The sequence below is a fragment of the Physeter macrocephalus genome, chromosome 1 (genome assembly GCF_002837175.3).
Source record: "Physeter macrocephalus isolate SW-GA chromosome 1, ASM283717v5, whole genome shotgun sequence".
NCBI lineage: Eukaryota > Metazoa > Chordata > Mammalia > Artiodactyla > Physeteridae > Physeter > Physeter macrocephalus.
The window spans coordinates 113,370,026-113,385,334 of NC_041214.2; the positions used below are offsets into that span (position 1 = coordinate 113,370,026).

Below are 15,309 nucleotides of genomic sequence, written 5' to 3' on the forward strand. Positions count from 1 at the left end.
CTAAATTAAGACAGTTGGTACTGGAAATACCCTAGGAAGCAGACCCTCAAGACAAAACTTGGGAATCAATTTACTCACTGATCTGATGGTAACAAGGACATAATTGGTAGTGGTAAGAAGAATGGTAAAAACTTCTGGTGTACTGTAGCATCACAATAACTAAAACACAATCACCTGTGGTAGATTAGAATGACGTACAGGTGGAAGGGGAAATGCTGGCTTGTGCAATAGCTTTAACACTTGAAAGATATGGGGCAATTGTAATTTTAAAGATTGTGGAGTTGGCTGGTTGTTATTATCAATTCCGAGTATGCTGAGAAAACCAGAAGTCCTTCCTAGCAGTGCTTAGAAGAGGCCCTTCTGCAACCAGAGACCATACTGTGCTATAAATTCAGGTCAGAATTTGATCAAAAGGGTAGCAGAGCTACAAAGAGATTGACTGCACAGACCAATATGTTACCTATGGTCAAGTCAAGTCCTCAAAGGGAAGGAGAGGGACTCTGAGACTGAGATGGAGACATTTGGGTAGATGTCCTTGAGGTTCCTGAACTTCCAGATTCTTGAGCCTTCTGGGCTGACAGAACTGACCCTTTCTCCCTTGCTGGAGGAAATTAGCCTCTTATTACCTGGAGACCATTCAAGGCCTCCCTGTAGTCAGTTGCGTCAGTTGCCTCACAAGATGATGTTTGAGCCCTCACCTCCTCTCATTGCTTCTTCACCAATAACTAGAGTTAGTTCTCAGCATAGACAGAGTAGAAAGTACAGCCCCTATTATAGGAGAAAATTATTTATTTACAAGGAAGACTACAGGTATATATATATATATATATATACACACACATATATATGTATGTGTGTGTATGTGTGTGTGTATATATATATCTCAACAGGAACCACGAATTTCTTAAGGTAATGGATCTTGAGAGTATTGGACCAGCAGTGTGTAAAGCTGGGTAGGAGAGAAGTTATTGATATGGAGACACTCCCCAGTGGCCAGTGATTTAATGTCCTTTGAAGTCCTAACATCCTGTGGGGATGGCATCTTAAAGCTGAGACACAATGGTAACCTATAGTAAATGAGATGGAGACATCGGGACTGCCTTGGCAGATTATTAAGGAAAGGGTCAGGAGACTCAGCGGCAGACTTTAGAATGGATTTATTATGTGAGATCAGAGAACCTACCAGCTGACTCTCTTCCCTGGGAGGGCCCAGAGGACAGTTCTTTCACCATAAGATTACAGTAGTGTGTGGGCACTGACTTAGTTGCGAGACTCAATGGTGACTGTCCTGTGTAGGCCAGAGGTGACAGTAGGAGATGCCCGAGTGTCCATGAGTATGATAGAATTCTAGAATAGTGAAAGCACTTGGCAGCACTGAACCATCAGAAGCAAAGTGAGTTTAATCAGTGGTCAGGGATCCTTGAAATGTAGGGGATCTGTGGTGTTCCACAGACCATGAGTTCCTAGGGGCAAAATAGAAAGCTAATGAGGGTATTGATTGACTTATATAGCAACAACAACAAAATCAAGAGCTGGTAAGCAGAAGGCAGATTTTTAACTGCCAAAATGGAAAAGCATCATCTTTGGACATGTTTCCAGATATGAGCCAAACTCAAGAATCCATTGATTAAAGGGAATCTGGATCCCCCTGAGGAAGTTCTCTGCAACACAACCAGTATATACAATATGTACTCATACCTTTTCCAGAGGAAACTATGGCCATTTTTCAGAGTAATTGTCCACTGGAGAAATGGGAAATACCCAGCTCTTTCAAGGGCTGTTGGATACAGGGTAACTACATTGACACGGGGAATCCATACTGCCACCATAACCCCCATTAGAGTGGGGCATACAGGGGCCAGGTGACAGAGTCCTGGCCTAAATCTGTTTCATGGTGGCTTCAATGGGTTCATCAACTTATGGTCATATCTCCAGTTGCTGAGTGCATAATTGAGATGGATGTACTTAGCACCTGGTAGGACCATCACATTGATCCTCTGACCAATAAAGTAAGAACCGTTAGGGTAGGAAGGGTCATGTGGAAGCCCCTGAAAGTGCCTTCCCTTTCCCCAGTCCTTTGAAAGAGTAAGTTAGAAGCACTATCTCATTCTAGTGAAGTTGCAGAGATTAATGCCAACCTAAAAGACTTAAAGGCTGCAGGGGGTTTGGTTTACTAGTATGGTCCTCCAAAGCCAGATGGACCATGGCAAATGATGGTGGATTGCTATAAATTTAATCACATGGTATCTTCAAGCATAGAGGATGTACCAGGTGTTATATCTTTGGTTGAACCAATCAACACAGCCTCTAGCACTTGCTTTGGCAAATGTGTTGTATTTGATTCCTATCAGGAAAAAATATCAAAAGCAGTTTGCATTCACTTGGGGAAAATTGAGTTCATATTCACTCAAAGTTGTGAATATTTTCCTATGAACACTCTCAAGGCTGGTTAACTCTCCTGATCTTTGTCATAATACAGTTCATAAGGATTATGATTATTTGAACTCTTCCTCAAAACATCACTTTAATCCATTTTATTGGTGATATAGTATTAATTGGATCTGGGGAGCAGGAAATGGCCAGTACTGTGGATGCCCTAGGAAAACACATACATGCCAAAGTGTAAGAGATAAATCATAAATATTCAGGGCCCTGCAACATTGATCACGTTTTTAGAAGTCTGGATATATGCGGCATGCCTGGTATCCCCTTCAAGGGAAAGGAAAAGTTATTGCATCTTTCATCTCCTACCACCTACTACCTATGCAAGAAATAGAGAACAGTATTTGGTGCATCTGTTTAGATTTTACAGCTAGCCTATGGCACACTTAGAAATACTGCTCTAACTCACTTATCAGTTGAGTCAAAAGGCTGCCAGTTTTGAGTAGGGTCAAAAGAAGAGAAGCCTTGGCAGTGGGTCCAGGCTGTGACACAAGCTGCTCTTCCCCTTAGTTCATAATGATGTGGCAGATTCCAGGGTGCTAGGTGAGAGTTGATGATGCTGTGTGGAGTCTGGCAGGACCCGAAAGGAGAATCACAGCACAAACTCATAGGGATTTATTTATTTATTTATCTATCTATCTATCTATCTATCTATCTTTTTGAAATGACTCTTTAATAAACCCAGGGCAAAGGGTGTGGTGACGAGATTGCTTCTTGAAAAGTGTCAGGCCAGAAATTGTACTTTGAGAAGACTTCAAAAATTTCCTTTGACCCAAGTCTTTTTGTTGCTTATTATTGTTCACCATGACCTTCAGAAATTCCTAGGGTTTTAGAGTAAAGCTATACCTTCAGTAGCCGAACCATTCAAAAAGCAGCTACTGGCATGATACTAAGTTCTAGCAGAAACTGAGCATTTGACGATGGAGCAGCAAATGATTATATTATCAGAGCTGCCCTTTTAGACCTGGATTTTTTGTAAGGTTGGGTGCCCACAGCAGCAACCCACTGAAAAATAGAAATGATATATATGGGATCACATCTAAGCAGGTCCAGAAGTCGTAAGTAATTTACATGAACAGGTGGTAAAGATCTTGTCTTGTATTCCTCACTCACACCTATGGCTTCATGAGGTGTTCCCTGTGACCAGCTGATGATGTTAGAGGAAATATTCATGACTGGTTCAGGCTTGATATGTTAGTAGAGCTGAAAATGGACTGCTACTGCACTACAGTCCCACTCAGGGAGGGGCCCTAGAGGACAGTGTGAGGAGAATCCTTCTCGTGGGCAGAGCTTCAAGATGTACATTTAATTATCTCCTTTGAATGGAGAGAGAAATAGTCTGAGCTAAGGATAAATACAGTCTTGAGCAACAGTGAATTGTGTGGTTGAGTGGGTCAAGGGCCTGGAAGATATAATATTTAGAGTTCAATAGCAAAGAGATCTGGGAAGAAGCATTTGCAGGGAACTAGGGAGTGAGCAAAAGTGTGTGGATCTTCGTGTCCCATGTCCAGGTCCGCTAGTGAGTATGCACTATGGATGAGACCCTGAATATCCAGGTAGACATATTGCAGGTTGTGTTTTTCAGAGATGGCCACAAATGTCTCCCATCCCACATACTCTTCTTACAATGTGACCTTGACACTCCTTCTGTTTTGTGGTGGGGTCTGCTTCCCTCTCTGTGAATCTGGGCAAGCATTTGTCACCTCCGCTGATAGAATATGGTAGGAAGGATATTCTGTGACCTCTGAGGCACAATCTTCAAAATTCTGTGCATTTCCACCTTGCTCCCTTGGGATGCTCCCTTGGAATCCAGGTGTGATACAGTGAGAAAGCCCAAGGTAGGCCACACAGAGGAACCACGTGAAAAGGACATATGTAGGTATACTGGCCCACAGCTCAGCTGAGGTCCCTGCTGACAGCCAGCATCAACAGGCAGACCCATAAATGAAGATGCTTCCAGATGATTACAGGCCCCAGGTGTTGATTCCCCTCCAGTTGTAGCCCTAGACGTCGTGGAGCAGAGACAAACCATACACGCTCTATCCTCAGAAGTGAATTCCTGACCCGCTTTTCTCATGTAATAAAAAAACCTGCTTGTGAAGCTGTTGTTTCTCCTCTGGCCACAAGAGGGGGAACTTGTTCCTTGGGAACCTGCAAGTCTTAGAAGCCATGCTTACTTCCCGTCTCCTATGGGCCGCGGGGTACCCTGCCTAGAGTTGCAGTGAATTTTCCATCTTTCTCCCCACAGGGCCTGGTGAGGTCAGGTGGCTAAAGTAAAACTTACTTTAAAAAAAAGTTCAAATCTTGAATACGTATGAGCTCTAAAGGTCATTTAGAAGAAGAAACACCTGTAATTTTATTTTTCATTTTTCGAGGAGCCTCCATACCGTTTTCCATAGCTGCTGCCCAATTTTACTTTCCCACCAGCAGTGCACAAGGGTTCCAATTTCTCCATATCCTCACCAACACTTGTTATGTTTTGTATTGTACTGATCTGTGTTGTTTCATAGTAGCCATCCTAATAGGTGTGAGGTGGTCCCTTCAGTTTTTAAAGCCAACTGCCTTCATATCTCCTAAGGGGTAAGGATGTCATCATGACATCTGTCAGTATATAGTCTTTTGATAGCTGGCTGTTTCCTTGTCTCTGGTAAGGACAGTAATTAAGAAATAACTGAGGTCATCTCTCTCTCTTTTGAGGCAAGCTAATATTCTAAACCTTCACTGGCAGTTGTTTGCTTCTCAGGCAGCCGAGAACTTTTATCTCCTGCCTTTAGGCAGTATGGTGTAATAGCTCAGAGTGTGGACTAGGGAGCCAGGTGTGTGGGTTAAAATCTTGGCATTGTCATTATTAGATCTTGGACAAGTTACTTTGCCTCAGCTGTAATATGGAGCTAATAATAAGAGTCATTATAAGGAGTAACTAAGTTAATACATAAAAACAGTTAAAGCATTTTGGTACATGGTTGTCACTCAGTAAATAGTAGCAGTTGTTGCCCCTCCATAGCACACTCTACAACTTCACCCACCCACCCAAATGTAGAAGATAGTTACTATTATCACCTACTGTTTTACAGGTGCAAAAGCTGAAGTTTAGAGACGTTAAATAATTGACTCAAGATATCACAGCTGTTAAATAGAGGAGCTGAGATTGGTTCTCTGAGCCTGGCCTCAGAGCCCTCTCCTAACATGTTCTATATTGGTGACTGGTTTGGCAGAACAAATGACAAGGACAGCATTGGCCTTGGTGAGGAAAGGCAGCTCTTACAAGTAGGCAGTTGGAACCTGGGAAGCATTCCATCAGCTTTCCCCATTGTGTCTGTCACCCACAAATGAAGAGCAGATGTGAATGTTGCTGCCAGCCACTCACTTGCTAGATGAGAACTGACTTGGCCATGCTCATTATAAAATTAATTTTTAGGTCTTGGTGGTTTTAACAAAGCATGTGAATTGTAGGTCTCCACAGGAATCATAAACTTTAATTTAGAAGTGATTTTGAATCTAATAAAAATCTATTTTTACTTGCATTAAGATAGCAAAGGAAAAAACCTCTGGAAAGGTTCTGGATGCCTCAAAGGAAAATTCACTTAGATGGTTCTGTGTTTCAGTAACACACATGAGAAACTTCTGAATAATTTGTTAAAATGGGATGGTGTGCCCCACTTTTTAAATTGAAATTCCAATGCACTTATCTCCAGGAATTAGCAAAAAATATTTTTCTAATAATAAAAATCATTAACAGCTATTTGACATCATAAAGAATAACTTATTTGAGCATAAGGTTGATCCTGATTCAAACATTGGTTTTGAAAATGAAAGCATCAGAAATTCTGTGTAACTCTTTGCTAGAAGAAAGATAACCCTAAGGCTACTCCATAGATATTTTTCTTTTTCATGATATGGAATGAGCATGATATTTTCATTTTAGAGTCACAAGGACCGTTAAGGAGAAAAACTTTTTTGAAATATAGGAAAACATGATTGATTTACACTTTTTATTGGTTCTGCGTATTTGGAGTTCATTGTAATTCCATGTGGATTGGGATGCCATTTCCCTTTGCTATATCTGTGATGAAAGGATCTGTTAAATAAATTCCTGCAGCAAGTAAGGGAGGAGATTTTAATGCAGTCTAATCATTTTTGTCTGCAAATGGTGCCACTGATATTGAGTGTCTTTTCTCTCCTTCTTATTACAATAGGCCACCAGGTCTCTCTCCAGGCTCATGGCTTTACCCTCATCTGCCTAGCAAATGCGCGTCCGGCGCACAGGCAGATCCCACAAGTCTATGTATAAACCAAGCGTCTCTTCTTTCCCTGCCTGGAGCAGGCTCCACTGGAGGACTGCCTATTTCTATCAGTGGCACCGTCCCTGTTTTCCAAGCGTATCAGTGAGGAAACCACCTTCAAGTCAAGCTTCCTTCTCCCTCATAAGGCCATCCTGGGATTGTCTCCAGTTCTGTCTTTCAACTGTCTCTTCAGTTTTCAGTTCTTCTTCATTCCGTTTCCTAGCCCTTGAGATAGCTCCATTGTTATGCAGTCCTTAAACCCTAACACCTGACCTGACATGTGACTCTCACTCTTTAGACTTGGTTAGGCTCCCTGAACCATCAACCCATCACCCCATTCCTGGATTAAAGCTGTTCTGATCTCCTCATTGGTTTTGCTACTTGTATCATATATTCTCCATAGAATCATCAAAGTAACTTTTCTAAAATACTTATGTTCATACCATTTTTCTGCTTAAGGACCTGCAATGTCTTCTTATTGCATATTAGATAAAATATAAATGTATCTTCCCTATATGTAAAGCCCTACATCACTTGATCCTTCTTTGGTTATTAAATGTTTCCTTTACTAGTTTTTGAGTAGTTCTTCTGAACCAGTCAGGTCATTTCCCTTATCTCTGCCCACCCCACTCCACCCCTGCCGCCCCTTCTGACTCTCTCTCTCTGTCTCTCTCTCTCACACACACACACACACACACGCACACGCACACACACACACACACACTCACTGCCCTATGCTCCATTCATCCAAATTCTGTTAAATTAAAGATGATTTCTTTAAAAGTCATCTTCTCCAAAAAACTACCTGAGATTAGCTTTTATCCCACAGTAGACTTCTAAATAATCTTGGGACATATAATCTTCTGTATAATCTTGGAATCCCAGAGCTGGATTCCGTCACACCTCACATCGAGTTTAGCACTAGCTCCCACAGCAACCCTGCGAGATTCATTCTTCCCTCCACCCTGGAGCTGGACCAGTGCTCTGTGATGAGCTGTGGATGCAAAGATGAAACAGTGAGGTGCCTGCTCTCAAGAGGCTTACACTCTATCAATAGGGGAGACAGACAAACAGTTCAGTTATAAAGCAGGAAAAGTAAAGGGACAGAAGATTGTACAAGGCAGTGTAGTGACTAAATCTGGGCAGAAGGGAAGGAGAGGTGATGCTTGTGCTGTGTCCTGAGGGTGAGGAGGGATTATCGAGCAGACAGGTCAGAGAAGGCATTCCCAGGAAGGGAGCAGCATGGAATGGCCTTTCTCTTTCTGAACTTTGCTAGCACGTATGCATCCAGTTGGCTTCACACCACCGTTGTTTGTATATCACCTGGAAGTCAGTTTGTTTAACAAACATCTTGATGTCCTCTAAACAAAAGATACTTTTTAAAAGAATGTTCATGTTTTCTATTGCTTATGTGCACCTCACATTGCCTAGTAATATCAGGTGCAAAGTAGGGGCTACTTTTTGTTTTGTTTTAATGTAAAGGGATACTATAGACCTATTGTAATGATGGATTTGCCCTGCTTGTCCAGCATTCTAAATTCCAACCATTTATTCCTCCTTGCCTCTGTCTCTTGTATCTATCCTTCCATTTACTTTTGTGACCAACACTGTGTGCACATGAGATGACTGGTCCATGTTATGGAAGAGCCTTTGTCCATGGAATGAAATAGAACTAGTTGGGCTATGTGCGAATGGAAGCTATGGTCTTGAATTTCCAGATTGATGCGTTTAAAGTGCTACATAGTTGCTTGTTGAATGATTTGAGTAATCCCTTTATGATAGTCTAGACATGATAAGCTGTGATCATTCTGAGCTTGATAAGTCATCACAAAAGAATTCTTTCCTTATCAGTGATGCTTATTAAGACCCTTAGGTTCTTGAAACAGGTCTGCTTCTGCTCTGAAGCTCCACTCATCACTATCTCCCCTCAAAAATTTTGGCTCTGGTGTGGCAAACTGTAACAGAATTGAGTACATGAAGGTTAGTTTTTTTGTGGGAGAAAAGAGGTTTGTGGCAGTTTATCCTTTTAGGTTGGATGTGACAGATGCAGCAGCTAATTGTTCCCTAATATCTGTTCTCCTTTCTTCTGTATTAATAGAACCTCTGATTTTTAGCTGGACATGTGCTTGCCCGTAGTAAATATTCCATTTCCCACAGTCCCTTGCAGCTGGTTGTGCCAGTGTGACTAAATTCAGAGCATGGTATGTGGGAGGGTGATCTAAGCAACCACTAGGTTGAGTTCTTTAAGAAGGAAGCATGCTCTCCCCTTCCTGATTTTTCCTCCTTCCCACTGACTGGAATGTGCCTGTGGTGGTTAGCTCTCCTGGACCCTGGAGATGCGGGCCACGCCCTCACGGTGGAAGAGCAACAAGATAGAAGGAACCTGGGGCCCTGACTGGGGCTGCCACATGAGCCCCAGTCTGTTTATGCTTGCAGCTGTTATGTCAAAGAGAAAGAATTGTCCCCGTTAAGCTAGGATTATGTTAGGTCTCTGTGTCAGCAGCTAATTAACACGTTGGGGGATAAACAGTTATGAAGTTCAAACAGTGTCAGCTGAGTGATATGAACAAGATGAGAAACATACTTTTAAAGGTATTTAATAAGACTTTTTTTTCAAATCAGTACAAAAATTTAAATACAAAAGTGATTTGCTATTGACATGTCTCAAATCTATCATGGAAACTCAAAGTTACCAGTCTGTTCACCATTCATGGTATTCTGTAAAATATTTGAGAATAGTCACCCACTACAGACATTCTTTTCCCCTGTGGGATGTCATCCTGCATTAAAACTCTGTATTTAAATAACAATATTGTCAGTTTGGTCCATTTCACATGGAAAAGTTCTAGTTAATTTTGAATTAAATAGGGATTGTAGCACTATCCCTAGACTTTAGAACATGTGGTTGTTTCATCTGCTTTTACACTAAATGTGTTAACATGATGTGCAACATTCAAAAGGGAAACAAAGATACATAGATAATTATTTAAAACTCTTTTTAAATTAAATGGAGTAATTCATTTAGCTCTGAGATTAGCACCATTGTAGAATATACAGTATCTGGCATAGATTTTGCTCCTCCTCTGTCTAAAAGTTAGAAGCATATGCCTGATAATACACACATGCGCGCATGCACGCGCACACACACGAACACACACACGCAATTGAGTAACAACCAATAAATAAGTTGGAAGGTATTTGAAAAGTGAAATTTGGTTTTGACTAAAGAGCTACTTCCTCTCTTGGTGGAAATAAAAAGCCCATACATGTACAGATAAATACAGTTTTATAAATCAGCTGATCTGACTTGCCTCCAAGCCATTTCAATGCAGCTTTTCAGCAGACAGAGCCCAGTAGATCCATGTGGCTCTCATAGCCATCGGCCCAAAACCAGCATCCTCAAGACCAGCCCAAAGGATATTTGGCCACATAAATGCTGTCTGCTTTGAAAATGAAGGTTGGGTGGGATATGTTTTTGATGGGAGAAGTTTGTCATATAATTAGCCATGAGTAAGAAACCACGTGGTAATGAACTCATTTCTCTTTTTAAGAAATTGAGAAGAAATGGTGCTTGTATACCATATAGGGAAAAGACATATTAGGCTGAGGAGAATATTCTTGATGGTTAAAATGATTCAGATTTGACATAGACACAATTCCATGTGTGTTTATACCGTATTTATTTGTGTGTCTTCCCATCTGTACCTATCCCCTCATTTCATCACTCTTAACTTTGAGGAGTAGATACAAGACTCCACCACCATAGCCCCACATTATTCCCCCCAGTGGCTTATAGTGTCAGCAGCAGACTCATAACCAACTTGAAATGCTTTGTCTGTGTTTTGAGACCAGATTTGAATGTGCAAAGCAATTAGTATGTACCTAAATGAAAACCAGGAAAAAAATTTACTTTTCTCTTTAAATTTGTATTGACTCCTGTACTTGTGGGGTGACATAAAAAGCATGGGCTGTCATTGCCCTCTGACATTCCAGGTGGCCCCTCCACAGGTTGCTTCCTGCATTTTTAGTACCTACAGCAGGAAGTAATACATCTATTTTTTAATTTAAAACTTCAGAAATTATTTTTTCAAAAAAATTTATTTCCCTATGTAATTCTGAAACTCCCCCCTCTTTCCCCAAACAAAGGACGGCTTGGATTTAGGAAATTCACTTTGGAACTTCAGATGACACACCGATTTGTATGTGTACTACACAGGGAAATTTCTTTGAAATTCAGTAGCTACTAAAAAGTACTGATATCCCCTTCGTGGGTGAAACCTCGTTGAAGTCATTTGTGTGTGTAGGCAAAGGAGGGGGATTATTATACGCATGTAAACACAATTAAGAACTGGTATTTATAATGAACATTCCACAAAACTGGAAAGTTATGAGAGGAGAGGGTTACTTTTTTTCTTATGACTTCCAGGTGTTTATATTAGTTGGGTCATAATGGAAATTACATGGAGACAACAAGAAAGAAAGAAAAAAAAATCACAGGAAAAAAAAAACAAGCAAAAAGAACCCGTGAGGAATAAATGAGTTACTTCCTGCTCATGTCTCCCAGCTGGTTTGTTAGCTCCCTACGGGGCACTGTCTTAGGCCCCACAGAAGTGTCTCATCCAGTGCTAGGCACACAGAAGGCATGAGTAAATACACTACAGTTGTTCCTCTAGGGACACTAGACACACAATTCTGAGTAGAACTCTTGTTGTAAAAGACACAGCCTCCGACAGGGGAGAAACATCCCTTGGAGTAAAGCTCTACCCTGGTTCTCTGTCCACGCCTCACTGGGGAAAAGCACTGCAGAGCTCTCCCACATCCCATGGCAAAGTATCTGCACAAATACAGAGGAAATTATGCAAGTAAATACAGTATGTAATTGTTATCATTGACATTTCTTTAAGCCATATTTATAAATATTTTAAAGTAAACAGTATGAGCAAGTGACTTTCATTAGCTGTGCTCTTTCATACTGAAATACTTTGATCTGAATAAGCAGGTTATCATGGAAGCACATAACATAAACAGCTAATACGATTCCAGTGGGTACAACACAAGTGTCAGTACTTGATACATAAATCTATCCCATCATTTTCAATCACAAGCTGCTGTGCAGAGCACTAAACATGCGTCTTAGTTTTTATTTGTACACGATGGTTCAGACTTTCACTTAAATATAACTTTCCAACTATATAAATGTTTTGAAGCAATTATGTTTCCCATTTGGATTTTTTGGTGCATCCTTTTCTTTTCTTCTATTAAATTTCTCTCTTTTTTTCTTTCTTACATGGGATACAATAAATACCCTGAAAAAGAGGAATGGACGTACTGCCCGGCATACAGTCCTGCAGCCTGTTCAGAGGGCATCTGGAGGAACACCCGGTCTCCGGGCCGGAGCAGCAGCACCGCGCTCCCGGACGCCTGGTCCAGGAAGCCCTTCTTGTACTCGTCATACGTGTACATCATGGGCTCGTTGTTCTTGAACAGAGCAACCCACACGTTGCCCCCCTTGCAGTGAACGTGGTATGCAAAGTAGTAGACCCCAGGGACCTCACAGGTGAAGATGCCCGTCTGCGGGTTGTAGTTCTGTCTGCCGTTATAGAGCAGTTTGTCAAACTTCACTGGGGCCCCCACGGGTGGGAAAGGCGCAGTCAGCTCAGCGGTAAATGCAGGCATCTCATAGGCTGGCCCTCCGTTCTTGCCTTTCTTAGCCCCATAGGCGTGGGGGGCTTTCACTCCGTCAATTCCCAGCCCCATATCTGGTAGATACTCTCCATGGGGTGGTGGTGTCGGGGGCATCACAGCTGGGAGTCCCGGGGGCCCTGGAGGGCCTGGGGGCCCTGGAAGGCCAGGCTGGCCTTGGGGACCAAGGGCACCAGGCTTCCCTGGGGCGCCATGAAGTCCTGCTACTCCGGGCTTCCCTACTCCAGGGAACCCAGGGGGCCCTGGGAGACCCGGTTCCCCTTTGGGGCCAGGAATTCCAGGCGGTCCAATGGGGCCACTCGGGCCTGCAATCCCTGGGATACCTGGGGGGCCCTGTAAGCCCTGTTCCCCTGGGATTCCTGGCTCTCCCTTCGGTCCAAGCAGCCCTGGGGCACCAGGGAGCCCTGGCAAACCTTTATGCCCAGCTTCCCCCTTGGGCCCTATGAGACCTGGCAAACCCCTCATGCCGGGGGGCCCCGCTTCACCAAGGAAACCTGGCTTTCCTGGGAAGCCTTGAAGCCCTGGCTCACCCTTGGGACCTAGTGGCCCCTGTGGCCCCACAGCCCCACCTTCTCCTTTGGGTCCGGGGAAACCGATAGCCCCTGGAGGGCCCATGGGACCTGGGATTCCAGGAAGGCCTGGCTCTCCTGGGGGGCCCCCCAATCCAGGGGCACCTGTTGGTCCTCTCTCCCCTCTTGGTCCCAGAGCCCCAGGAACACCCCCTATGCCCCTGTCGCCTTTGGGGCCTGGGAAGCCGGGTTTCCCAATCCCTGGAGGGCCTGGGGGTCCTGGCAGTCCTGGCAGTCCTTGCTCCCCTTTGCCACCTGGAAATCCTGGCTGCCCAGGGATCCCATCCTGGCCTGGTTTTCCAATTCCAGGCATCCCAGGAGGTCCTTGAAACCCTGGGACCCCTATAGGGCCTTGTGGCCCAGGTTCGCCTGGAGGGCCTGGCTTTCCCAGGGGGCCCTGGGGCCCAGGGAAGCCTGTCACTCCTGGTTTGCCCACTCCTGGAAGTCCGACAGGGCCGGGAGGGCCATGCATCCCTGGAGGACCCTTCAGGCCTGGCAGGCCTGGCATCCCGAAGCCCTTCTCTCCTTTAGGACCCTGAAGGCCTGGAGGTCCTGGTGGTCCTTTGGGTCCTCGCTCACCTTTGGCACCTGGTTGCCCTGGTAACCCTGGCCCACCTGGCTTCCCAATGCCAGGAAGTCCGTGAGGCCCTGGAGGTCCTTGCGGTCCTGGGATCCCCATGGGTCCGATCTCCCCTTTGGGTCCAATTTCACCTTTGGCCCCGGGCATTCCCATGGCTCCTGGCTTTCCTGGCATTCCAGGCATACCTGGCTTTCCAATTCCTGGATATCCCTGTGGCCCTGGTTTTCCTTTGATTCCAGGTATCCCTTGACCTGGTAAACCAGGGGGCCCAGGTGGTCCTCTTGGGCCAGGCTCTCCACGGGGACCTTGCTCCCCCCGTAAACTGGCTAATGGTATTTCTGCTGGGAGAGGGGGGAGAGAGAGAGAGAGAGGGAGAGAGAGAGAGAGAGGTTGATTAATACTGATCATCCTTCACTCAATCATTGTTTAGTTCTGACACATTTGCCTATTACTTATCAAGAGGAAAGACTAGGAATAATGTGCTCGTGTTCCAGGACTGTATTATCAGTACTTAATGGACAATCAGGCTGATAATTTCTTTGTCATATTTGAGATACTGTTTTGGGAACTGATATCTGTGGCTGCTTTTATCAGCATTAGTTAAGTAAAACAGCTAAAAAGTAATGAAGAAACATTCTTCCTAGTACAAACTTGGAGATATTATGGTGTATTCACTATAAAGAGTTCAAAGAAGGACAAAGAAAAATCAAATTTGCCTATAAGCCCACTACTCAAGAGATAATCGCTTGACATTTATCTGTATTTCCATCTCATGTGTTCTATATATATGTACGTATGTATGTATATGTGTGTGTGCGTGTGTGTGTGTGTATATATATTTGTGTGTGTGTGTGTGTGTGTGTGTGTGTGTGTGTGTGTGTGTATTTTGGGGTTTTTTTGGGTTTTCTTTGCGGTACGCGGGCCTCTCACTGTTGTGGCCTCTCCTGTTGCAGAGCACAGGTTCTGGATGCGCAGGCTCAGCGGCCATGGCTCACGGGTCTAGCCACTCCGTGGCATGTGGGATCTTCCCGGACCGGGGCACGAAGCCGTGTACCCTGCATTGGCAGGCGGATTCTCAACCACTGCGCCACCAGGGAAGCCCTGTGTGTGTGTATTTTAAATAATGTTGGAGTCATTTTTATTTTTTCTATTTTTTTCCCTATTTAATGTTATACTCTATTTTTCTATGTCCTTGAATTTTAAATATAATATATGGAAAAATAATGTTTCCTCTTGTGCTGAAATATACTATGATGTAGAGGATGATGGTCATTATCATGTAGACTCAGGGAAGAATAGAAGCATTTTATTTTTATTTTGTATGTGGTTTAATAATATCTTAAACATCTGTCCTCTAGAGTCAAATCGATGTGTTTAATTTCTTTAATATGCTGTAGGATTTCCTAAGCCTCAAATATTAATTCTTCAATTAATAAGTTACTTCTCACTTGCAAATTTGATTTTCAAACAGGAGTAGTGAATAAGGTATTTTAGGATGATAAACAGTGCGGAAAAGGAGTTAAACTGGGATTAGGAGCAGGAAGCTCAGCTTCTCTTTCTGGCCTTGAAATGAGATCTTGACTGGGTCACTTAAGCCATCAGCATCCCTGCTTGCCTGTCTGTACAGCAAGAATAATACACCCACACTACAAGATTAGAAAATAGATGTGAAAGGCGTTATGCTTTCTCGAATTGTTACCGAAATACAAAGCACATGTAATTATATTGAATA

The 15,309-nt window shown here is 43.4% G+C and overlaps 1 protein-coding gene across 2 annotated transcripts in view; it reads right to left on the minus strand.

Moving 5' to 3' along the window:
• Positions 1 to 9,306: 9,306 nt before the first annotated feature.
• COL8A1 (collagen type VIII alpha 1 chain) overlaps positions 9,307 to 15,309 on the minus strand; it is a 159,686-nt gene continuing 153,683 nt past the window's right edge. Inside the window, exon 4 of one of the 2 annotated variants that reach the window (XM_028494039.2) lies at positions 9,307 to 13,915. In XM_028494039.2, coding sequence (XP_028349840.1) covers positions 12,009 to 13,915 — 1,907 coding nt within the window. In that variant the 3' untranslated portion in view covers positions 9,307 to 12,008. The remainder of the gene's footprint in view (positions 13,916 to 15,309) is intronic. The other variant, XM_028494043.2, reaches the window with a different exon arrangement.